The 25056-nt window shown below is 44.6% G+C and overlaps 1 protein-coding gene across 6 annotated transcripts in view; it reads left to right on the top strand.

The window, feature by feature from the left end:
* SHROOM3 (shroom family member 3) overlaps positions 1-25056 on the top strand; it is a 154614-nt gene that overhangs the window by 69489 nt on the left and 60069 nt on the right. The window contains exon 2 of one of the 6 annotated variants that reach the window (XM_048055001.2): positions 12081-12146. The exons of 4 other annotated variants lie outside the window; for them this stretch is intronic. In XM_048055001.2, the coding sequence (XP_047910958.2) occupies positions 12145-12146 (2 nt within the window). In that variant the 5' untranslated portion in view covers positions 12081-12144. Of the gene's footprint in view, positions 1-12080; positions 12147-22033; positions 23075-25056 lie in introns of those variants that run through there. One more of the 6 variants, XM_066996302.1, reaches the window with a different exon arrangement.

The raw sequence follows: 25056 nt of genomic DNA, 5'->3' as shown, positions 1-25056 counted from the left end.
CATGAGCCGATGTGTGTAATTTGTTGGTAATTGCCAAAATCTCATTTTGTTCAAATCAGTAGCAGGTCCGTATTTGCCATGAGGTATTTTCAGTAGATGTATAGCCACTCGTTTGTCCATCTTGGTAAAACACAGACCTCTTTTGCCTTATTATTACACATTCCAAGGTTACAACTGGCACAAATTACCCCAGCTTACTGATTTGTTGTATGTGTAATTTTCCTGAGGCCCCACAGCAGTTATGTTCTTCTTAAAGGGCTTTGCTACAAAGTCAAGTGATGGGGTCGGATTCTTGGAGGCTATAGATAGCTCAGCATCACCAGTCTTTCTGAGAGATGCAGATTTTTATACCAGGAAATATTTTGCCACGTAAGAACCACATCTCCTAATGACAACAGCTTTCTGATACCATGCCACCGGGAAGGGTTAATGCTGACCAAGCCTTTATTCAAGCAGCGGGGATAGGAATCAGCTGTGTGTGTCCAAGCAAATGGTTTTACTCCTTCCTTTTCCCTGGAAGTTCACTTCTGAAATGCAGACTTCTTTTCTCCCTACACCTTAACATTTTTTCCTGCTGGCAAGTGACTGTGGCCCCGTTCCTGCAAATTGCTCAACTGCTTACCGTGACTCAGCAAAGTGGATTGTTTTCAACCAAGTGTTCTGATTCCTTTAAGACAAGGAATCCTATGCTGTAATTTTACTTCAGGGTTTCAAAAGGTTTGAGGTGAGGCATTAAGAAGTGAGGGCTATTGAACTTTTCCAAACAGCATATCGATTTCTTTAGTGGTTCCTGCTTCTATATTTCTTGCAATAAACACAGAAACTTGCAGGGAAACCCCCCTAGACAAGATGGGGGTGGTCAGGGAACTTGCAGACTGAAAGAAACCTCGCAGACATTTCATGCCATTCGGGAAGATCTGTCATGCTAGAAATGAGGGAAGGAAAAACAGTAGCCCCCCCTCCTTCCCAGAGCCCAAGGCTGTGTTTGAAGCTGGGCACACAGCTATAGTGGCTTGATCACAGGGAGGAGAGTATAATTTCAGTGAAAGCTGATAGCTGCATGGAGGGGGATGAAATACTCCCTGTTACAGGTATTTATTATCACTTGACAGCTGTCAGTTTGCAGTAGGTGATTTGCCTTCCTGTCAGCTCTCTGAGAACTGGGTATATTTGCCTAAGGTTGTAGAGAAGGGTAAAAATCCTGCTTTCAAGTGCAGGTATCATTTAACTGTGATAAGAAGGCAGGTAAAGCATTTCTTCTGCAAGACGGCTGCGGAGAACAGGGAAGTAAAGTCTTTCTGGACCTACCGAGATGGGAAAAAACAAGTCATTAAAATCTGATACCTACCTGCTTTTAATGAGAGAAACGTTGTTCGAAGAAACGATCCCAGCCCTATCAACACAGAACTATCTTCAGGAGCCATTAGCCTTTCACCTCCTCATATGTTTTTTCTTTTACTTTTTGATCTCTTTCAGGGAAAATGGCAGTGCTTCTGCAACAAGAGATTTAGGCTTTAGCTTTAATCAGCAGCTTACTGGGTCGTAACCGTGCTCTTACAGCCTTGCCTTTCCAGTAAGTGACCTGTAGAAGAACTAGGGGAGTAAGGCATAGAAAACAACACATAAAATCAAGCACTTTGTGTCCCTAGTCATTCTTCTCTCTTCACTGAGCTCATATGGATATTTTTATAGGTTCTGCAGTGCTCCCTTCATCTCTTCTTCTTCCCCAGAAACTTTTTTTTCAGCAGATGGGGACTGTGGTCTGATAGTTGCAAGCTTGAACTACAAGCACAGGCTGTTAGCATTTCTGGTCTTGCTGGAAATAGTGAAGAACAAGAGCAAGCCTTGATGGATGTTATGAGCTGCACTGAGTAGACACCAAATCTGGTCAAATTTAGAACAACCGATCTTAACTGTACTTTAGCATCAAGGTATTCCCTTTATTTATTTGGTTTGCTGTGTTATTTACTTGAAGGCTATGGTAAATATAAAATAAAATCATTCTGCCATGCACAGACACTCCCACAGTAAGTACAGAAGAGGAGTTGGAGTGCTTTGTTTTTTGGCAGTGGGATCAGTAAAGGAGAGTTGGAGGCTCTATTAAGGTTCAAACTCATTTACTCTCTTCAGCATTTATTACAGTGTTTTGTACTTTGCTCCATTTTGAGGAACGTTTTAAGATGAAACCAGGAATGCTGCCTTGGTTCTTTACCGAGACAGAGTGCTATTGCCAGTTCATGTGATGTACAATAAATGCTTTAAAGGACCGCCTTCTGACTCAGGAGATCTGTGAAGCTATTTGCTTTTCAGCTTTCTTGATCTCATGATCCAAAACTTAGAAGATAAGTCAAAATTCTGCATATACTAATTGTGAGAAGTAGATTACTTTCATTCTACACATGGTTTTGGAGGCCTGCTCATGCTTTTATACAGAGCATAATGCCTCAGCATAATGCAGGAGGCAGAGTGTTTTTATGATACTCAGATTTCTCTTCCCTGTAAAGATCACTCTCTCCCATGGCTTTTCCTGGCACCCTGTTACTCCTGAAAATCCAGCCCATGGCATAAAGATGAAATCCATTCATCTCACAGCTTTGCATGAGAGTACTTCGGCAGAAATCTGTCTTTTTGCAATAGTACGGCAACATTTATCATTGCATTATAATAACTTCTCTGGGGGTGGGGGAGGATGGGAAATGAATCGTTTCCTGTGGCATCATTTCATTACACTCTTCCATTCTGAAAAGCATCAAAGTTTCAGGAGTAGAGAAGAGAAACGGCAGCAGAAGAATAACTGTCTAATGAAGCCCCCTGCTGAAGGGGGAGTTCTCCCTCATGGTCAGTCTGCCTTTGTTCACACAACAAGGAGCTGGCCACAGAAGTTGTTAAATCACAAGAAAATTGAAGCCTCTAGTCTGCTTTGTTGGGGGAACAGCTACTGATAGGTTCAAACAGAAGCTGCCTCTTTCTTGAGCCCCAGAAATGCTTTCCCATTCCTAGCATCACAAGACATCGTGTAGTTCTGGACTATCTCAGCAATTCCCCTGATTTCAGATCTTGCTTCATCCCGTGGCCAGTGCAGGCAGTTCAGCAAACAGCCTCTTGCTGCACCTGCTCGGACAAAACCCTTGTGACAGCAAATGTCATCGTGACTCCACGTGGTAGCTGGCCCCAGGACAGGAGAACTGCTGGTCCAGTCTTTCCTAGCCGGTGAAGCTGGAGATGCTGGGGACATTAACGATCGCCAGGTCTGTGTTAGTCTTCCTCTAGCAACCTGGTCCCATCCAAGAGTTTATCCACCATCTGTATTTAAATGCAGCCAGTGTGCCTGGTGAGAAAACAAGCTCTCTGTGTCCTCTGTCTCATGTTGTCCCGGCGTCCATTTCTCTACGTGAAATTCAGCTGCTGTTGCTGTTCCTGCACCACAGCAGGTCTCCAGAATCATAGAGTCATTTTGGCTGGAGAAGACCTCTAACTGCCAAATCCACCATTAAACCCATATTGCTCCTGAATATTTTTTGCCTCAGCTCCAACATGCAGCAATAGACGGTCTTTGATGCTGATTTATTTCCCTGCATTTGTTTAATTCAGACTGGAATCTGTTTTAATTCCAACACAGTTCTGTTTCAAAAGTTATCCATCCTTAGTGCACAAGGAAAGTTTCTTTGCTGAAAACAAAGGAGCGAAAAAGAGTGTGAGATGTTATACATGAGATAAGAATATGCATAATATATGTATGTAATACAATATATACACGTTACAATAATACAATAATACAAATAATACAATAATACAATATATACATATAATACAATAATAATACAGTATATACATATTTGTTTCAGTGTGCTAGTTATCCATATTTCTTTCTTTTTCTTTCTTTTGTCTGTGGGTATCAAAAAGCAAAGAAATGCCAAGAATGTCTCATCCTATTGAGGATACACTGGCAGTATATTCAGAGCAACCCACAGCAACAGCTGTATTGCCCATAGATCTCCAAGCAGAAAATCGTACACTGTCTAGAACAATGCATCACATTACAGACCTACACAAGGGCCACATTGCAGTCACGGTGGGAACCATCACTTGAGTCCCCTGGTTTGTTTGTGTGCACAAGAAGCATGCTTATAATATTGCTGTAACATAGCACTTTGCATCTAATTTAAGCAATACTGGGGCTTTTGTTTGTCTTAGAAGTTCTAATGTAAAGACAAAAGATGTAGTCCAGCCTGAAGTTTATGAGACATTACCAGACATTCATGTTCACACATACATGCTCCGTCAGAGGAATTTATGGCCATTACGATGTTCTCTAATGAGTACAAAATGAGACCATTACATCTTCACTTAATTAGTTTGACAGATTTTCATTTAAATATAAAAAGACTTCTAGTCTTTAGAGAACAAAGGGAAGGCTTTGTGTCCAGTGCAGTTTTTGACTCTGCTTTGCTGGAGCAGGAGGTTGGGGGTGACAAGTGAAGGGAGACGAAGCAGTGTGAATAATTCTCATCTTTTGATTTCATGTTGCCATTTCTTCGCTGCTTTTCCAGTTCCCCTGGAGCACCTTGGGGAGAGCAATGTGACGTGGTCCTTTGAGTTGCAGCCAGCACAGGCCAAGTGAGAACTTGGGTTTTTCAAAGCATGATGGATGCTTTGAGATTCAGGGGGGTTGGGGACACTAAAAATATTAGAGAGCAGCTATGAACCCTGAGTGAACTGTGCTCTCCAAACCTATTAGCTCACTCTGCCTCACTATCTATCTTATCCTCTGGCCCAGCTGTCCCTTGAGAGCATAGAAAACATCATGGTGAAGTTGCTGTGGGCTTACAGCCATCACAGTGATGTGTTAGCCTGGACTCCTCTTGAGCCTTCCCAAAAAAGCCTAGTGCTAGCACAGCTAGCTTTCTCCACACATGCCATAAGCTTTGTGGCATGGAGCAGTCTGCTTTGTCTTTATCTGCCTGCCTGGGCATCTCCGAGGCAGGATCAGACAGCACGCTGGTAAATAAATCCCATTGTCCAAAGGCATGTTAGTGTTACAAACAATGTCAAACTTGGAGGTACCCACATGCCACAGGAGCAGGAAACATTCAGAGAAAATGTGCCATAAAAACAGCTGTTGTCATATGAAAAAAATGTGGATGCTTCAGCAAAAATCTCATTCTTAGCCTATTTTGGAGGTATATTTTACTTATAGTTGTCATTAAGAAGGGGGCCAACTCGTAGGCGAACAAGTGACAGGTTTTCCTTCCCTCCCTGCCTGCCCTTTCTGTTCAGGGCTGCCATTTCACCCCAGAGGCATAGTACAGCTCTGAGCACTCAGCGGCAGTCGGTCTCTCCACCTGTTCTTTCTGTTTCCAGAGAAAACCAGCCCTGGACTTAGCAAAGAAAGAGTCTAATCCTTGCATTGTGGACTTGCAGATTTCCCCTTTGTCTCCCGCTTACATGCAGGCATGATAGCATGAAAAGAGGCAGATAGCTGCCCAGACACACCCAGCTTTCTGCTTTTTATGGCATTTCCTTAATAGGACAGCTCTGGCAGTCCAAATTCTTCTGGGGAGCAAGGACCCTTTGATCATATGACTCTGCAGTTTTCTGTAGGCTGAGTGAGAAGTTTTGGTCAGCAAAACCTGCTGGCAGAAACGTTTGTTCAAATTTCAGAGACGTGAGGATTGCCCAGTAGTGTGTTTTAAGCTTCCTTCTAAGTGTGGTTACACTCCATATGATTTTTTCCATCAGGGTCAGTTGAACTTGGTCTGGTAAAGAACACAGCAAGGTCTACACTAGCAGGTGTGTCTCCTGCAAAGGAGGTGTATTTGGGCCAGAGAGGAAAAAACACGGTGCATACATGCAAATAAATGAGCAAGAGCAAGCCTGAAAGAGAGGGCAAGCCATAAGGTAGCTCACATAGACTGCTGCTCTGGAGACCTCATCTTTCCAATGCGTTGAGGAAGACATTAGCAGAGGAAGCGACTGTTATAAATTCAAGGTATCATTTGAGCTTCATGTAGGCTAAGAGTAAATGGTCCCATTTCTCACCTGGGGACAGACTTGTGTGTGAATTACTTCATTAAAGAGGTGTGCCTAGATGCAGGGAATTACATAGTTCGTGGCATGTTATTTAACAAAAATATAAATTGTTGTCAGCCTAGGTACTGTCTCTTCTTGTCTGGAAGGGAACTGAATGGACGTGTCCTTGCTCCTTGTGCTGTCCGTGTCAGATACTGCAGCAGTGGGGATGCGATGACATTGAGTAGACATTTCTCACCTTACTAACATCAACCAGCTGGAACAACATAAGTTTTGCCACTGAAGCCATGCAGTGTGTGACCCCAGCTCTCCAGAGCCCTTGTGACAGGCGTCCCCTCGGTGTGGTCACTGCGGGCAGTGGCACCCTACGGCATGCTCTCCATTTGCACCGAGCTCCTATCTCCGTAGGAGAGCCCAGGGATATGGTTTACACCATCACATCAAGCCAGATGATGAACAGCAGGTTTTGTGATACCTTGGATGTTATCATGGGACACCTTGAGATAACACTTAGTACCTCCTCTCCCAATTCCCTTACAGCCTTTGTTTCTTCCCAACATAGCAGCTGATTAATCTGAAACAACCTCAGGCTGGGCCTGGCTTCTGAAAAATGTCTTCACTGAATTTGCATAACAGAGAGCATCTAAAGCACAAACCATTTTGAAGGTTGATAGTATTTTAGCAACATATGAATGACCCTTTCTGAAAAAGTCAGCGTTCCTTTTAATCTAGTATTTTGTCTCTGGTGTCACTTAACAAAACGAGCTGCAGAGTACACAGCACTGGCTCTGTTCGGTAATGTACCTGGCAAACAGTGTGCCCTGAAGACTAGTTCTTTGAGTCTTATTTCAGTCTTGCATTATTTTTTTAGGATTTTTTTCCCAATATTGTCGCGCAGTGGCAAGTTCTGTTTGTTTGGATACTTGGGGATCATCATAGAAAAAAAGAGGTTTTTTTTTCTTTCAAATTTTACTTATAGTGATTTCTCTTTGGAAAGGTTAGCAATAGCTATACCAGCTTGGTCTGTACCATTTCTCACACTTCTGCAACATCTCTTATGTCTCAGGTCATTTGTCCTAATTTATTCATCTCTTTGTATTCCTTATGCTCTATTGGTGTCGCTTCAGCTGTGATTTTTGTTCTTATATTGTTTGTCATATGCAGTATTTTCCGTGACTCATAAATGAGTACTGGCTTAATTTCTCTTCTGTTTTTAGAGGCTATACGTTGGTTTTGTCATCTTTCGTTGAGGAACACTACACATAACAATTTCCAAGGATGTTTCTGTACTAACTAGCAGGAATTCTTAAAAGTCAACAGTAGGTTCCCCCCAAATATTCATGTGCACATCCAGCATATCCAAACCAAATTTAGGTGATGGTAGATTAGGATTGCCTTAGGGTCAGATTACCCACCTCAGACCTCCTATCTACCACACCAGGTTAGTGCCCTTAAACCACATACAGATTTTTGTTGCTGTTCGTAACATGCCATCTGTGGGGCCACAAAACACTTGCCTTTGTGTAACCAGCCTATGTCCTTATCAGAGCTGACAAAGTTTGTTCCTGTGCAGGGCTTACATGCTGGGACCCAGGGCTAAGTGCAGTTACTTTATTTACACATCTAAGTGCCTCTTGGACGATGCTGGTAAATTTGTGGACGTTCGAGGTTCCCTAGCACATCTAAAAGCAGCTTTCGTGCTGGAAGGTCTTGCACAAATGCATCTTGGCTCAGCCATTATGACATTTCTCATTCCTTCCTTTAACCATTTAGAGCTTGCAACCAGTTGTCCTTTGGCTTTTTACAACTGTCCCATCCCAGGATATGCCTCCCTTATGTCCAACTGAGAGTAGGAAAAATTTTATTCACAGGTTATGGTCTCCCACACTCTGGAACTAGAGCTGCTCTCTTACCATCGCCAAGAAACTTATAGAGAGAACAAAGGCATTTTGCTGCTTTCACATGCTAAAACCTCCAAGGTGCCTGATGTTTCTCCTCAGCTCCTAGCATACCTGAGAAGTCCCCATGCCACGACCTTACTGAAGACTGCCAGATTGGCTGCTAGTGTCAGGTCAGAGTCGAGCTTTTTGCAGATCGAATGCAAACACAGCACTTCTCATATTCAATTCCAAACATTTTTATTCCATGCTGTTTAGCTCTGTTGCCCTTGCCTTTTTACATGATCTAACAAAAAGGAGTTTGGGCCTAATGATGAATTAGTGCAAGTGGAGTTTGAACTCATCTTGTTTTTTCAAGTTATTCTTATCAGAGAGGTTGTGCTTCTGGAAGAGGAACAGCGGCTGCTCCTTTTTGGAAAGCTGACAAAAGTAGGAAATGATCAGCCAGCCCTTGACAAAATCATAACTGAACATTTACTTTGAGCCACAGTGGGAGGGACCCAGACTCATAAATCAACCCGTTAAGCCTTCAGACACACTGTTTTGGAACCTCCTAGTTTTTTTTTTTTTCCCTTCTTTTTTTCTGCAGATAAATGTTTTACGGGCACAAGCTTCTTGATATTGTTAAATACAAGAGCAAGTGATATTGCTGTAGGTCTGGAGTTGAGGCAGCAAGAGTCCTCCCTCTCTAGAAACAAATACCAGCAACTTCAGCTCTGGATATTTATTGACCATAAATACAAACTGACGTGAGATATCAATTTATCAGGAAGGAAAGATGGTCATGTCTGCGTAGAAGAGGCGGAATTCGCTGAACTGGTTTAAGAACGTGTGTTGAAGGAATTAAACCTCTTAGAGCTGAATAAGCAATTTCAGAACAACCAAATGCGTTCAGTGATTGTTGCCTTTCGTCTCGTCCCTTCAACAACATGGAAGCAGATGCTGATATTTCATAAAATGATCTATTTTTTTAAGAGATCCTAACAGATATTCTGGACTAACCTTTTTCAGACCATGACTGTTTTCAGGTTGTGAGCTGGGGCACGATCTCTTAGATCTCTGGGCACTGTTGCTTCTGGGTTAGCAGACTTGGAGAGGCATGGGGACTGGGACTTTGTCCCATTTTGCTTCCTGGATTGCTAGCAAGGTGCATACGAAGACATCAGGGAATGTCTCCCCCCCCCCCCCAATCTTGTATTTGGTGCTTTGCAAAGAGAAAGCGAGCCTTTGTGTGACTGTTCAGGGGCAAAGAAAAACATGAGCCATCAGCACTTAACATCATTTCAATCTAGGACTAAGACAGCTAGTATTATTTTTCACTGTTTACCCAGCTCTAATCACCTTGGAAGCTTAAGGAAAGAATAATTAACCTACTTTATCTACTTTTAAAAAGTCAGCAGTATGTCCTTCCCCAATATAAAGCATTAAAATAAAAGCCTGTAGTTGCGGTGTATAAAGTCTGATTACTAGGTGTGCCATTTCAGACTCTTGTTGGATTGCTATAATGATGGGTAGCTGCTTTCTCTTGGGGCAACTTTGTGCAACTTGGTGTTTTGCTTTGTGTAGGCATTGGCTAGAAGCAAAGATCGAGTGAGTGCAGTTTAGCAATGCAAAGATACGCCACTGGGCCGGTCCTCTTACAGAAAAAGGGATGGAAATGTTGTGACTTCGGTGAAGTGATGTCCATTTGACCTGGAGGAAAATACAAGTCAGCATTCTCCCTTCTGTACTGCATTTTTCATCGAAATAACGTAAGAGCTTAGCGCTCAGAGAAAGCATGAGCCCGTTTGGTCTGTGTGAGGCTATGTGAAACTACTGAAGGAGAAAGATAAATGGTGGCTCCTCACAAAAAAGGAAGACCTGTAGAAGTTCCCATTGCTCGCAGTCAAGTGCCATGACTGAAAAGGAATCCACTGCTCAGAAAAGCACTTGCTTAGTACATAAACAAGCTTGTGATGGTAAGTGGGCCCTAGAGTTGCAGAGGAACCTGCATCTTACCCAGCAGGCTGGCCAGCCTGCAAACTGACAGCCTCTTTCTCTTATCAATCTGATATAGACCTGCAGAGCTGAAGGGACAGTGGTTTCCATGCCCTCTGCTCTCTGCCTCTGTGCTTGCAGGGCTGGCTGGTAAGAGAGCAGCAGGGTAGGAACCAGATTGTCACCACTGAGCAGAAATGAGTTTTCTCCTTTTTTCACAGTTGTTAGGGGGAGATCAGCTCAAGTGTTAGGGGCCAGGATGCCTGGGTTTCCTTTCTGGCTGTGCCACGTAACCAGTGTGAGATGAGAGGCAAGATGTTTACTTTTGTGTATTTGCATTTCTCCGTCTGTGCAGTGTATGTGGCAGGCCTTCCTACAGGTGAGGGATGTTATGAGGCTTAATTACCATGTGCAAAGCACTTTGCAAAATACACTGCACTGCTGAAGGTATGAAATGTCAATTAAAAGGAAAAAATGAAGTCTTTGTCTCTAATTTTCAGAGGAATGTCTTTGTACTTTGACCTGGTTGTTGTAACCCCAACCCAGAAGATTTTCCTGCTAAGTAGGTGGTGAGAAGAAATGCTCCTTGGCAAGAGAAAAATACTGCCTTCCTCAGCCTCGGTCACCCAGGAATGAGTACTTTGAGGCTAAAAACAGGATCAAATGCTCCATTCTTCTCCTACCCATCCAGGCTGTGGAAGCCCCCAGCTCTGTTCAGTCCTGCACGCCAAGGAGCAGGACACTGGTTATAAGGGAGGGTGCCTTGTATAGCAGGACATTGCTGTCGGTGGTGAGATGCAGCGTTCAAACTCCGTGTAGCTGGCAGGATGCTGTCACTGCAGTGCCAGGCAGGTAGCTGTGTGTCATTTCAGGGTGTGGGAAAGGGGGGCCGTGATCACACAGGGCTGGTGTATGGTCTTCACCTTTCTGCCTCCCCTCTTCCTGACTGGCTAACTTGTCGTTCCGTCTTTGCGAAGGGTAGCGCCGTGAGCGCTACAAACTGGGCTTGTACTTCCAGAGCCTCTGAAAGTATGCATACCAGAGTGCACTCGCACCTGTAGCTCTCCATAAGCATAAGAAAGAGGATTTCACAAGTGAAGCTGACACCAGCCATGGTCTGCTCCCTGCCACCGCAGTAGGTCATGTCATCTACTGAACATCCTGCTCCTCAAGTCAGGGTCTCTTGAAAATCACTATTACACTTATTTCCTATTAGTCCTGGGGCTCAGACCTAGGTGATGTTTAAGGTCCCTTCCAGCCCGAGCCATTCTATGAGTCTGTGATTTTCTTTCCATGAGGATTCTGCAGTGCTTCAGCTCTTGTGGGGTTCATGAGAAGTGAGGAATACACTACAGGGTTGGCCTGCTGCTCAACCACGAAGCATTTCTGCCATGGAGGAGATCCCAGGGAACCACAGCCTTGTATCATCCTCTGTATATATCTCTGTTTGTTTGAAGTTGAAGATAAATCATAAGGCACAGGGCCGGAAGCCATTTTACAGCTCATGGTATGGGAATGGGTGTGTGTGGGCGTGCGCGCATGCATTGCTTCAGAGTAAGCCAAAAGAAAGCCCTGGTTGTTTTGTGCGCTTCTTTAAGGAGACAAGAAAAGGGAAAGAAACTCTGAGGAACAAGAGGGAGTTTGGGTTTGCTCTGCAACGATGTCCAAAACTTTAATACTTTTTGTATGCTGCATGCTTTACATGCAGAAGTGCAGCTGGTCACTTAAAGCAGGCTGCAGGTAAGACTTCGATGAAAGTAGGGAATTAAGAGCCTCTTCTACACGTGTTGTTTAGGGAGACAACATTAATTGCTGGACCGACCCTGAGAGTGCTGAACAGCCTGAGTGGCTGATGGATCTGTAACACCAAGCTGGGACATCTCATGAAGACAGGTTTTCCTGTAATGTGTTCCTCCCAGCCTCTCCAAATGGTGTTTCTGTTTCTTTACATCCCTTGTGTGCACATATTGCACACAGCACATCCAGCCTGCGATGCATGTGGGCCACCAGGAAGCCACCGGCAATTCTTTCCAAGGGCTTTTGCCTCACTGACAAGGACACGAGGGGAAAAACAAAGGGATAGACCGGGGAAAGCAGAATAGGCACAATGGAAGAACCGCCGCGTATGTCTCAGCACATTTTCCATTGCTAAGGCCTCTTCTCCTCCTTCTGCAGGTTTACATGGGCACCCCTTCCCCTCATGACTGCAGTGGGACTAATCAGACAATAAGGATTACCCATGTGAGTAAAGCTTGCAGGCCTAAACTGCTCAGTGCTGCCCATATTCAGGTTTGTTCTTCCCAGCCTTGACACAGCCATCTCCCAGCCTGGGAGATGGGCAGAGGAGTATTTTTCAGGGCCCTGAGCTTTTTAGCAGCAGTCACAAGGTTAATGTGAGCTGTCTTCCGACCTTCTGACCCACAACATGCTCTGGGGTGAAAGGTGCTTTGTTCCTTGTCCCAGTTTTGTCTGAGCCTCTGACAAACGGACATTTTGAGGAGCTAACTTGCTGTTCAAATAATGGAGAAAGGCCCTGCAATGTCAGCTTTATTTGGCATTAATGACTGATCCTGAATTTCTGCTTTAGCAGATAGTAGGTTGGATCAGCTCCTTTGCAGTGTCCTATATCTTTTTTTTTCCAAAAGTCTCGTGGTCATCTTCATAACATGATCCCTATCCAGTGGACGCTTGATCAGTTCTAGTCCTGCAATGCTTTGTTGAAAACAGGTAGCTCAAATGAGGGAACTAAGACAACACTTTTTAAAAAATAAACAAGCAATCCCCTTTGTGTGAGCTGGAGGCAGTAAAGTGCTGGATACTGCACTGGCCTTGGAATCGTGACACCGGCTTGTAATTATTGCTAGTTGTTACCTACATTATTGTACTTCCAATGAGCCCTGCTGTGCTTTAGGAACCAAGGGTGCTTACTGCCATAAAAGCAGAGCAAAAGGCAGAGTCAGGCCTTGAGGCAGCAGAAGTCTCCAGGTATGCCCCGTGGTATCAGGCAGTCCTCATCAGCCCAAAGGGCATTACGGCCATCCTTGTGGCCCTGCAGCCTTCAGGGCTGATTGAGTAGGTCATGTTTATTTGCTCTACAAGTGTCTTGCCCATGAAGTTAGAGTGCGCAGTTACTTGGCCCAAATACATTCATTTTAGTAGTGACATTTAGTGTGGAGTATTTGTGTTTGGATTTGAGAAGCGCTGTGTGGCAGAGCAGCAGTACTGACCCATGAGCTGCTCTGAAAGAGGCCATTGCAGTCATGAACTGTTGAAGAGATTTGTCTTGTGCAATAGAAGGGCTGTACCAAATGTTTTCCATCCTCTGTGAGATTCTTCCTGTTTCTCTACTGTGACAAGAAGCAAATGAGATGTTCACGTTTTTATGACAATCACACTTTTCATGTCATTTCCGAAGATTTACAAAGAATTCACAAATAAATAAAGAGATGCCACTTCCATAATCTCACTAAGGAGGAATGCAGCTCTTTTTGAAGGCACGATGTCACTTGTGCCTATCGGGGATGTGAGGTTAGATCTCAAAGCAACACTCAGCAGAAAGTCATGTGCTTTCTTGTGTTTCTATGCACTGAGCTGCTTTCTCTTAATCCCATCTGCATCAACAGGTTGGTGGTATGAAGAAAGCATTTGCTTTTGAGAAAAAAGTAATTTCTTTCGAGATTGTTTTTTCATCAGCAGGACATAAGCTAGCTCTAGCTATTATTAATAACACTTCTGAAAATGGAAATTTTGTGATAAGTGTTGTTATGTGACAAACACCAGTAGCTACGGTTCTGCAATGGCCAGAGGTGGCATAACTGATCCTTGCAGCTTCCCTCTGCTATACACTGGTTATGTGCCATTTCCTTAGGATCAGACGTGAGATCCCATTCTATTCTCAGCTCTGCCATGCATCTCCTGGATGGCACTGGCTGTGTGCTTTGCCTTTTCCTAAAGAAAAGACTAGTGCAAGAGCAAAGCATTATTTTTTCATCATTAAAGTGTATGTAAGAGGATCTCACTTTAATTTCAGAGTCATTAAAATATCTTCTGTCATGGAACTTAACAGGCAGACATCTTTCATCTAACTTGCCCTTGTGTGTGTGTGCTTATGAGATTTTGTAACAAACTGCTTTTTTTAAGAATGAATAAGGGTTCATCGTTACCATAAGCTGCCTAGGAATTCTGAAGGATCTTATCTTTTTAATGAAAACAGCTCCACTGTAAACCTTCTGTGAGCCCTGAGTTCATGCTGTCACATTTCAGGTTCCTTACACACATTCTCTCTCAGGGGCTAGTGTTCAAAGACAAGATTCACCAAGGAAAAAAAACTGCTTGATGAACAGACTTTTGTTTTTCAGTGCACTGCCACTCTGGCTTCCCCTCAGGGAGATGAAGAGTGCGGTATAATAGCTGTTGTGGTTGCTTGCTGGCTGACCAAAGCAAATGTAACTCGTGCTGGAAGGAGGTGGTACATCACTTTGTGTTTCTGTAAGGCAGGACTAGGTAAAGTTTACGTGATTATTCTGGGAAATGTGTTCACTGGTTACCTTTGGGAAGATTTCACTATGACGTGCAGCTGTGGTGCTGGCTCTAGTGACTCCCCGTCTCCTTTAGGCAGATACCCAGCATCCTGTTAGTTCCTGTTCTGGAGAAATGGAGGGGAATGGGGTAGAGGCTGGAAAGAAGATCCGTGGGAATTGCTACCACATCTCATGCCCATGCCTCAAAAAAGAAAAAAAAAAGAAGAAGAAACAATTACTTGACTGCTAGCCTATGTGTTTTAAGGCTAAGCCAAGCAGGGTTCCTGATGTCCCAGGGCCTATCTCTAAGAGCCATACGTATTGACCACCTACCTTTATCACCTGGCATGTTGGTAGGACCAGAGCCTTAGGTGATGTCTGTTCCCTGAAACCAGGGCCAGGATATGTTCCTGAGGTCAAGGGACCAGCTTGCCTCTTTGCCATATTGGAAGCACAACCGTTCCAACCAGTTTGTCAGGTCAATTATTTAGCAACCTGCTTTGTTTATGCTATAAAACTTGGCTCCTGCATTGAATGTGGATTGCCGGAGGGCACAGGAACAACAGGATGAGTTGCTTTAAATCCTGTGCATAAACTGCATTAGGCCTTAGAGATGTAAAGAGAGGGCTCCTCTCCAGCTGATAGATTTATTCTCAGTCACATTCCTGTGGCCCTGGTGCAGGAAACAGGCAGAGCAAATGGGGCAGAATCCAGCCCATGCATTTTGTTAGAATAGCTAGAGGTCCAGAGCAGAAACCAAAACACATTCTGCACTGCTGGAGATAAAAGGCAGGCAGACAAACAATAGGGACTTTAACTCCCCACAGATCTTCCACCTGACATTGTCTTTAAACCCATTTGGGTTTCTCTAACAGAAACGAGGGTGAATTAGAAGGAGATTTTTCTTGAAACCCAGGCTAAAGAGTCTTGAAGATGTTAGTGCTCACTTTGAGCTCAGACCTACAAAATTCCTTCTGTGGCAAGTCCCCGTAAGTTCAGCATGAGCTGCTCCAAGTGTGGAGGTCATGAGGGTTTCCTTATTCACTAGCACTGGCATAGTTAAAGGTAAGCCAGAAATGCATGATTTATACTTCAGTCTGGCTCTGACCTGTCCCAGAGTCTGGAAATTGCTCCACTCATAGTTTCACCACCTTTGTTGCTTACTGGGGATTTCTGTTGGGCTGCCCAAGTAAAAGGGCACGTTGCCTGCAATCAGGAGTTTATAATGCAGTGCAAAGTGCAGGCAGATCGCTTCAGATGTGCCGTTTGCTTGCAGTGCTGCCATGAAGGTGAGCAGCAGACCCAATTGGAAGGCTTACTGAAATCACTGGTTCCCCAGTGGCTCAGTCCTGTGCCCCGCCAAACGTTCTGGTTTGATCCAGCCACGCTTTTAAGATCATGATCAGCTTTGAGAATGTGAGTAGATCCACCGAAGTGATCTGGATTACCCAAGGGGAGACAGGACACACAGCCCTGCAGGATCAAGCCCTTGGCTAGAGAGGCCACGTCCTGGAGGAAGGGGGAGAGAGAGGTGACAGCCAGCACTCCTGTCATAGCGTAGCACCCTGGAATTTAGGGCAAAAGCACACTGGACGTTTTTGTTTAATGCCAATCCGCCTGAAGTCCTCAAACTGTTCAAACTGAGATTAACAAAGGAGGCTAAAACCTCTAACAGCAGTTTCTCTTATTTGCTGACAGCAGCATCAGGCACAAAATCAAATTCTTTCTAAGTGTCAGGTAAGTCAAAGACTGCAGAGTCCCCCAGAAGGGAATTCTTGAGGATTTATGTTCCATCAACGAGATGAGCGATAATTAAAGACTGAACATTTCTTCTAGGCTGGGAAACAAGAAAGAACCTTCTTAATTCCTTAAATTCCTCATACCAGCCTGTAAGATATATTCCATTCATGCCTGTGTCTTGCTGCTTGTTCTCTCTGTGTCTCCTTCTTTAGTATTCAGCCACCTGTTTGTAACCAGTGTCCTGCAGGTTCTCAGGGCGTCTTTCTTCTACTCTCTCTCTGCCCTTGGTCTTGTTGCTTTGACACTGAGGCCTTGTTGTCTGCGAGAGACAGTGCATTGCAGCTCCTTGGCTTGCTGGGCTCCCGTAACTTCATTCTTGGAAAGTTTCTGAGTTTCCCGGGTGATAAAACATGTGCAACATTTGCTCTGACCTGAATCGTTTCTGAAGGCATTCAGCCCTGTTTTGTTATGAAGGTTACTCAGGGTGGGTGGTGGGGCATGAGAATTCCCTGCGATGGCAATTCCTGAAAAGTGTCGGAAAGTCGCTGCCTGCACCTTGCGTGCCGCAGGATTGGTCTGATGAGTTTTTTAGCATGTGCTGAAAAATACATCTGACGCATTGGAGGGTGAGAGACACCAGCAGAACAAATGAGCATGTGAGGAGATTGGTTGTCGCTGCTTTCCCTCGGTTCTCACCAACAGGGAAAAAAAATGAAAAAAAAAGGGAAAAAATCCAAGTCCCAGCTCTATACATACAGCAGCTATCAAAGTGACATAAATCCCTACAATTACATCTCGGGATAGAATGATATAATACTGGGGTGTTTGCTACACTTGTAAAAACCTCCAGTTATTCACTGGAGACCAAACTAATGAATCAAGCAGGACAGTATTTAAAACTGTTAAAAAAAAAAAAAAAGGCAACAGAAACAAAAAAGCCACTGGTAAATAACTCTGGAATGCTGTGAATTGACTGCGTGGGATTTTTTTCTTCTGCCTAGCATTATTTATCCCCTTAAAATAAATACCACATGCACGATGGGTGGCTCAGGGCTTTACAGAGCCTTACAGAGAGTGTTTACTAACAGTTCTCAAGCAATTACTTTGGAGTCTGATTCTGTTCTCATTTATTCTGGGGTAAATGGGAAATAACTGTATGCACAGCATGTGTATTTCCCCTAATTCAGTATACACTAGGGAATTATAAGACCTTGAATGTCTGACCTCTGAAAAGGTCTTGATCTGGACTTTGGAGATCCAGGCCACTCCAAATACTCTCCTGTCAATTTTTATAGTTTTTGTTGCACTTCTTGTGCAGAAAGATCTCCTAGCATCAATCCGCTGGCTTCAGTGAGGACACGCAACATTTGTGCTCCCAACCCCAGCTCCCAAGACCAGCATCACTTCCAGAAGAAATGAAAAAGCTTCAGACAGTGGCCTCAGTTCTGAACTTCAGAAATATTTTGTCACGGGTCCTTTTCAAAACTATTCCAAACATGGCACATTTCTTTAATGGCTTACAGAAAATACTGGAACGGAACCAAAACCCTGGTTCTGAAAATCCTCAGACTTGGAGATGGGCTGTTTTCCTCAGTGAGGCTCTGGGAACTTACATTTTCACACATCTGTACTCTTGAAAACATTGTATTCCTATAACTGAGAGTGCATCAGTGGTTACGTTGCTGGGTCTTCCTGGCAGCCCAGGACTCAACCAGCAAAACAAGAAAGCACATGTGGATCTCTGTGACAGACCTAGTGAAAACTGTTCCCTCGACCCTTTTGGAGGGAAAGAAAAGAAAAAAATGAGGAATTTTGAAGACTAAAAGCCAAAATATTTCCAATCTTAGTAACTTGCTGTCCTACTACCTTTTGAAGGGTGGATTTCAGGATAGATATATCACACATTCACCACAGTTTACCTGCCTGAGAGAAGAAGTAGGACATCATCAGAGGTGTTGTCTGGGCAAACTTCCAGGTCTTCCAGGCCCCTGAATATTGCCAACAAGTGAATAGCGATCCTTACTGGACCGCGTGGGGTCATTTCCCAGCCTCAGTGTAGTGATAGGGCGGTGCTGGCTGTCTTCATGAAAACAGTAATCATTATCTGCTCAAACAAAACATTTCTTTTGAGATGGAAACTTCATTTCCTCATAGAAACACATGAAAACTTTGGACCAGGATCGTTTAGCAGCCAGGCTCCTATCGTACACATTGACTTTGCCTTTCATCTCTGCCATCAGGAAACAGGAAGGCTCATAGCTAACATTACGCCAAATTAACAGTCGGGGTTTTAATGCAGCATCAGTTATGTATGAATACTTGCAGAAGGAATCACAGTCTCGCTTTGAGCGAAGCTTTTGGGCATGCACTTCAGAATTAGCATGAGGACAAGTGCCTTCTTGAGTTGTCTTGGAAGCAATGAATGCCATGTTGCCTTCGTTTTCCCCCAAACTAGCTTTAAAAATAAGGAAAAATGTCTGTGACAGGTAACTCAGAAACTTACCAGGTGTAAACGTTGTCACAATGACAGTAAGCAGGCTGAAGAAAGCCGCTAAAGAAAGCTTAGCAGCAGTCGCATGCTGTGCTACCCTATGAACTTGTTGGGAATTTCTTTGATGTGATATTGTGAGGCTTCACATTTTATTGCTAAACCTCTCCAAGAGGAGAAGGAGCTTGTGGAGATCTGTCACTACCACTGCTTTAAACAAAATGCATCACCCAGGTAGACACTTCTATAGGAGAAAGATTTATGTGGGGTCTAATGACCAAAGAAAACTCTGTTTTTGATCTTCGGACGTAACAAGATGCTTGCCCCTGAGATGCCCTCCTCTCACAAACCATTTTGCCTCCACAGAATCAGGGTTTTGCAGTGACACAGAAGGAAGAAAATAAGCTGTTTGATGGGAACTTCAGTGCCCTCAGCAAGCATCTGATTATCTGTTGGAAGGAAAAATATGTTTTTCCGTCTGGTTATGGTTTGTGAGGCTGCCGAACCCAATTTGCTGAGCAGATTTGTGTACAAGACAGTAGAGTCACAGTCTTGTTCAGCCTCTCATCAGACAGGCACCTCAGCCTCCTGCGTTCAGGAAAGCACGTAAGCCTCTCTGTCACTCTGAGCCTGTGTGTGTGTCTTGTTATTGTGGACTTCAGACTGTGCTGCAAATGAAGCACACATACAGAACACAGACACGTGCTTAACAGCCAGTACCGGCTTCAAGCACCCTCTTGAATTAGGATTCAGCAGTAGAAGCTGATAGCTCTTTCCATTTTCAGGCTGATAGGGTGTAGGAGAAGGTTGGCGAGAAAGATCATGCTCCTGTTCTGCATCAAAGGTAGGAACGGGTCTGACCTGCACAAGGATCCTAAGTGCTGGCACGAGAGTGAACTACTTTGCCTGTAGGATAACTGAGTGAAAAGTTGTGTTGGAAGTAGGTCATCATATCAAAAAGTCAAGAAATGCTGCTTTCTTTAGAAATACGGAGATTGTCAACTATGACAGGTTGCATAATTTGAGTTTCCCTTTAAGTTCTCTGGTTATCAAGCCACTAAGTCAGTATCTTTGGTGAAATCCTCCGAGATGAGCTGTTTCTGCAGTGAGTCCCGTGGATGTGAAAGGCTGGTGATCAAGATGAAAGGCATTTCCAGGGGACTTGGGCCCCGCTGGAAGGCACTGGTAACCCAAGATGTGTTTATCCCAGGTGGCTCTCAGTCTGTATAGAGAATGCTTTTGCTTTAGGATTAAAAGTAAGGGGGTGGCTGATAGTGTTTTAATTAATGCAGCTTCATTTCACAGCTGGCCACAGTTTCCATACAACTTGTGTCTTCTGCTTGCTCACATAACTTGAACACTGTCAGTATTTATAATAATCCATGCTTTATCCATAAAACAATAAAAAAGTCTCAGCTGGGTGAAAAATACTGGTCGAGGTGCTCACTGAGTAGGATGCACTCTTAAAAAAGAGATGTCACAGCATGTGTGGTAGATCATGGACTCTTTCTTACCATGAAAAGTGTTTGAATCAGAGCTTGCTCATGTTTTCAGTACGCAGAATAATTCAGGTTAAGAAGCCAAGCACAACTTTTATGTTGCAGTGAAATGAAGTTTACGTTGCCTTAAAATATTGTGCTGCCTTCCCAGCTGCTGGAGTGCTTCTGCTTCATTCATTGTTAGCTGGCTTTCTTTAATTCCTTGGAGTTACACAATGTAACTAGTCACATTGTGTGTGTCAAGACCCACACTTTATTTTCAACATCACGGTTACCTTTGCAACTGCTTCTTAGGATTTCTCTGCTATAATAGAAATGATGGCTTGGTTAGCTTTGAAGAACAGCATGTGCTTGGAAATGCCCAGTACTGGCATCACTGCTTACCTGAACTGAACCCGTGGCAGAGGCAGATCCTGCTTCTTCTCCCATGTTTTATGGGAGCTGGCAAATTCCAACCATGGAACCAAGAACCAGAGCACATTTCGTTCCCCTTCCCGTCCAGCGAACCGTCTTGTTGGGCACTATTAGCAAGGCCATGGTTAGCGTCCCCAGTGATCTTTAATCCAGATGCTTTCGGCATTAGCAGCTTCAGAGATGTATACGATGAAGACGAGGGACCATACCTGGGTAACTTGACAGAGCAACTGGCTACCTGGCAGGCAAGGGATCAATGTAATTAAAAACATTCCTGTCTCCAGCACCAGGCTTCTGAATGTGTCCTGGCTGGCTGTAATTAGGGGTGTTGAGCAGATATATTGTTTCTGGAGTGGGATTATTGGTACCTTGGTTATTGGTACCTTCCTTGCTTCTGGTCCTCCTGTTTTATGATGGCCTGTTCTTTGTGATGTCCAAAGGAGGTTACTATCAGCAGTGATCAGGGAAGGAGGAGAGCAGGAAGCTGTGTGAGCAGGTTGGAGATCAAAGGAGCGCACTGCCCTGCTGCTTGTATGCTCTTTAAAGAAAGCATTTTGGATTTCAGCACATCATTAATTAGGCTCAGAGTGGACCTATCTCCTGTTACTCAAGTAGTGAGCAGATACAGTGCCCTTGCATGGGGAGGGGAAAATAACCATGAATTAGCAAATACACGGTGTAGCAGGACAGCGAGAGGGCAGGGCAGAGCTCACTTGGGGAAAATAGCACGCTTGTCCCAGAGCAAGGTCCCCCGAGCAAGCACAGCGAATTACTTTAAACTGGCGGATTACAGCAAGCTCTGGCGCCGAGCCTGCAATGTGCTTGCACTTTCATTTTGCTCAGCCCTATTGCCCAGCTCAGCCCAGCCCAGCCCAGCCCTACCGGCCAAGCTTTCAGTAAAAAAAGGGATCCTTATCTGTTTTCCTTTTCCAAAATTCCTGAAAGCCTTAACAGGGCTCCTTGAAGTTAGTGGGTTCTGCAGACCGCTTTACAATTTGAAACTCAGGTCGTGAATTTAGGCACCTGCCTTTCGAAGATCTTTATACATTTTGCAGTGCTTCTACTTGCCTGTCTATAAGACCTGTATGTCCAATAATTTGTGCTTGCTTCAGATTATGGAACGGGGGAGCGGGGAAAACGCCCATCTTACAGGAAAATCTCATTTGATTAAATGTGGATGGGTACATGATGGCCCTAACTGAGCCAGTGACCTTCAGAATTGAATAAGGAATGAAATCATTTTCATAAACACTTTATGGTTTCCCTGGTGAGAAAATTAATGATTTAATTTGATAGGATGGTACAAAATATGCACAGAAAGGTTATCATATGTGATTCAGTAAGGTGACCTTTTCTCATAAGGATTCCCTAGTCCTCCTTTCTCTGGATTTCTTCTTTGTGGATTCTCTTTTTTTTTTTTTGGGGGGGGGGTAGTTTTCCCTTATGAGTTTTCACATACTGGTCCTTGCCTTTTCCATCTCTTTCTCTTCCCCTCTGGTGTAGGTGAGAAGCAGCATCAGAAAAGGAGAACGGGGACCAGAGTTACAACAGCTTTTCCGCAGTCGTCAGCACTGCACTATCGCTCTGTGCAGGGAGGGAAAGGGCTTTCCCAGGACTGGTTGTCATTGCTAGAGGAAAAAGGCAATATCAGAGAAGGCAGTATCGGAGCCAGGAATGACCAGGCTCTTACCCAACTCCAGCCTATAGTTCCCAACGTAAGGGCTGGGTTGGGAGCACCTGTAGGTGTGGTTGTGAAACTGGCAGTAAAATCTGTTTCCAATCTCTCTTTGTGAGTATCAAGAGATCACACAGGTTGGCTGATCAAAACCAGAAAAGGTGTGAGAACTGCTGTCTTGCCCCATCTGTTTTTATTATAATTTCCTGAGGAGCCGCGACTCTGCCGTGAAACTGAAATAGCAGCTTTTAAAATTAGGTATTAATTAGAACATTTCAGGCCTTGAAGAAATTGTCAGTACGGGGCTGGAACAAATCTTCATTCTTCTGTGCAAGTCTGCGAGGCTGCGCTGATCTGCTGGAGCACCTGCCAGCTCAGGATCCCTAAAACACAGGGGCCTACCGTTAGCTTCATAACGGGTGGCAGTGCTTTTGTAAGGGGGAACAAACAAGTGAACTGCTCACTCTTACATGCCTCCTGCTTTTCCTTCCCTGTTTTAGTCACCTTGCTCTCTTTTACTCTCATCTCACCAGCTCAGTGCCTGCAGCAATGGCAATTAGTGCAGTGTGAGCATACAAGCTATGGCTGTCTGACTCCTAGCCACTGGAGCTCTGTCATTAGCGACTGCCTGTTAAAAGGGTGAGCAAGGCTGGCTCCTTCTCCTTCCTGCCCCTGGCCTGCCTTCTCATGCGCAGCCTCACCTTCCCCGTCACAACCTGCAGCGCTGATGGTGAAGGTACTTCGTTCACCCTCCTCGCTGACAGCAGCCTCACGATGCAGTCGAATCTGCACGCACTTAAGAAGATCCTGGCCTTCTGGACTGCGTCGCGACGGTGCGTACCCCAGCTCCGCGGGTGTAGTGAGCTTGTTTTTTGGTGATTTTTACATCTTATTTGGAGTTTTGCGCCCCACATGAGCACACCAGTTCTTTTGCAGAGCGCTCCCTGGCAGGCCTTGTGCTATGGCTTCCTCATCTATTGCTCCCTTTGGTGCCCGTTGCGGGTATTTCTCTGCTGCTACTTCTGTCTCTCTGTCTTGTTTTGTGAGGGACTGGGCACTCAGAGATGTGGTGAGCTGGGACGTTGAATTTTGCAGTCGCCTCTCATCCAGGTTTGTGTTATTTTCTTCTTCTTCTAAGCATGAAGCTGTATAGGTGAGCACAGGTTTAAATCTGTTGGGCTGAGGCAGCCAGCGGTGCATAAGAAATGGCATTTTTCTGTGAAGCTGTTCCAGCCTACCCCAGTCCACTAGCAGCAACATGTGAATGGTCCTGCCAATGTGCCAGTTTGCTTTCTTCATTTATCTTATGCACAGTCCTGCAAAGACTTTGTAGTCTCCATATTGTGGTGGTGTGTTTCTGTTGTCAAATAACTTGTCACGGATGGTGAGACAGTGATGAGAACAGCAGGTGGGCACGGTATCACTCAGACGAGTCCTGTGTTCACTTGTTTTGAGTGTTTGACCAGCAGTCATCTGAAGTGCACAGTATTTGCTCCCTTGCTGTTGGTGTGTTTGTTCAGGGGGCATGTGGCTCAGTAGCTTGTTGAGGCATGAGAAGCAGCAGGGAGCACAGCTGGGTCTTCTTTGCGGTCTTTCTTCTAGAAAATGATCTGCTTGTCTTTCCCATAGATGCAGAAATGACCATGGTGGTGCTACATGTTTCCACCCAGCAGCAGTTAGGACCCAATGATGCCAGGCGTGGAGCAGCCTTGCATTATAGCAATGCCATAGCTTATAATTCAGTCTTGACCTTACAAAATGACAGGGCACCTTCCTTTCTGCCAGGGCAGTCTGCTTGCCCGTGCCTTAGTGCAAATTGCTCTGTGGTATTTTGTAGGGTGGACGCTTTCCTTCTTGAGAGTGCATTGAGGGCATGGGTCTGTTTTCAGTGGCTGGGGAGCAGCCATTACGTGGTCACTCTTTCAGTGCTGTATTGCCACATAGTTTTGAAGTGCTGTGTGATTCCTGAAGACATAGAGCATTTTAGATAATTGGTTAAGTACGCTACTTTTCTTGGGGTCCAAGTATTTGGGAATTGACATACAACTGGCTATGCTCTCAGATGTACATAATATTTATGACAATCCCAAGGAAATCATCACGAATTGCAGCGTAGACATACATAAAACCAGGCATTTTCATTTAGATGTCTAAGATTTTTGGTGTTCTACTTGACTCTAGATTGAGTCATTCTCCACCACTTAGAGATTCGAGTGTTTCATTTTTGTTATTTACCTTATGTGTTAAGTGTGAGTTCCTGTGCCTGGCCCGTTGCAATGCAAACAAACCACAATTTCTGTTAACGATGGAAACTAACAAGAGTTTAATTGCATGACAGCGCTGCGCACCTGACATCATGGCATCGCAGCATCAGTGCTGTGATGCTGAGCTGCTCCTGGGGCAACCATAGCAGAGGTCTTTGCCTCTGTCAGAGCTGTCAGACCACGGGGCTGAATAACAGCCATGGGAAATGGCAGGGCAGGTTCGGAATGTGTCGCTGCAAAATGGCTGAGCAAATCAGTCAGCACGAAGTGGCAAGATCTGTCAATGCTCCTGAGAGATTGATGCTAAAGGAAACTGTTGCCTTCCACTGAACTGAGCCTTGGCCTTTTTTTACAGGGTGTTAGCCATGTCTTTGTTTTTCTTTGGTGATTTTGAGCTCACGGCTCCCAGTAGCACCTGCAGACCAAACAGCCCAGGAAGGATAGTTACCCAATGGAAACCACGTAAGGCTGCACACCTGCACAGTGCTCAGAGCTTGGGGCCAGCTCTTACAGAGGATGCCTAGGAAGAAGAGAAGGAAATTGTCTGCAGC

Source organism: Anser cygnoides, chromosome 4 (genome assembly GCF_040182565.1).
Source record: "Anser cygnoides isolate HZ-2024a breed goose chromosome 4, Taihu_goose_T2T_genome, whole genome shotgun sequence".
NCBI classification, from domain to species: Eukaryota; Metazoa; Chordata; class Aves; order Anseriformes; family Anatidae; genus Anser; species Anser cygnoides.
This window is presented reverse-complemented; position numbering and strand designations above follow the sequence as displayed.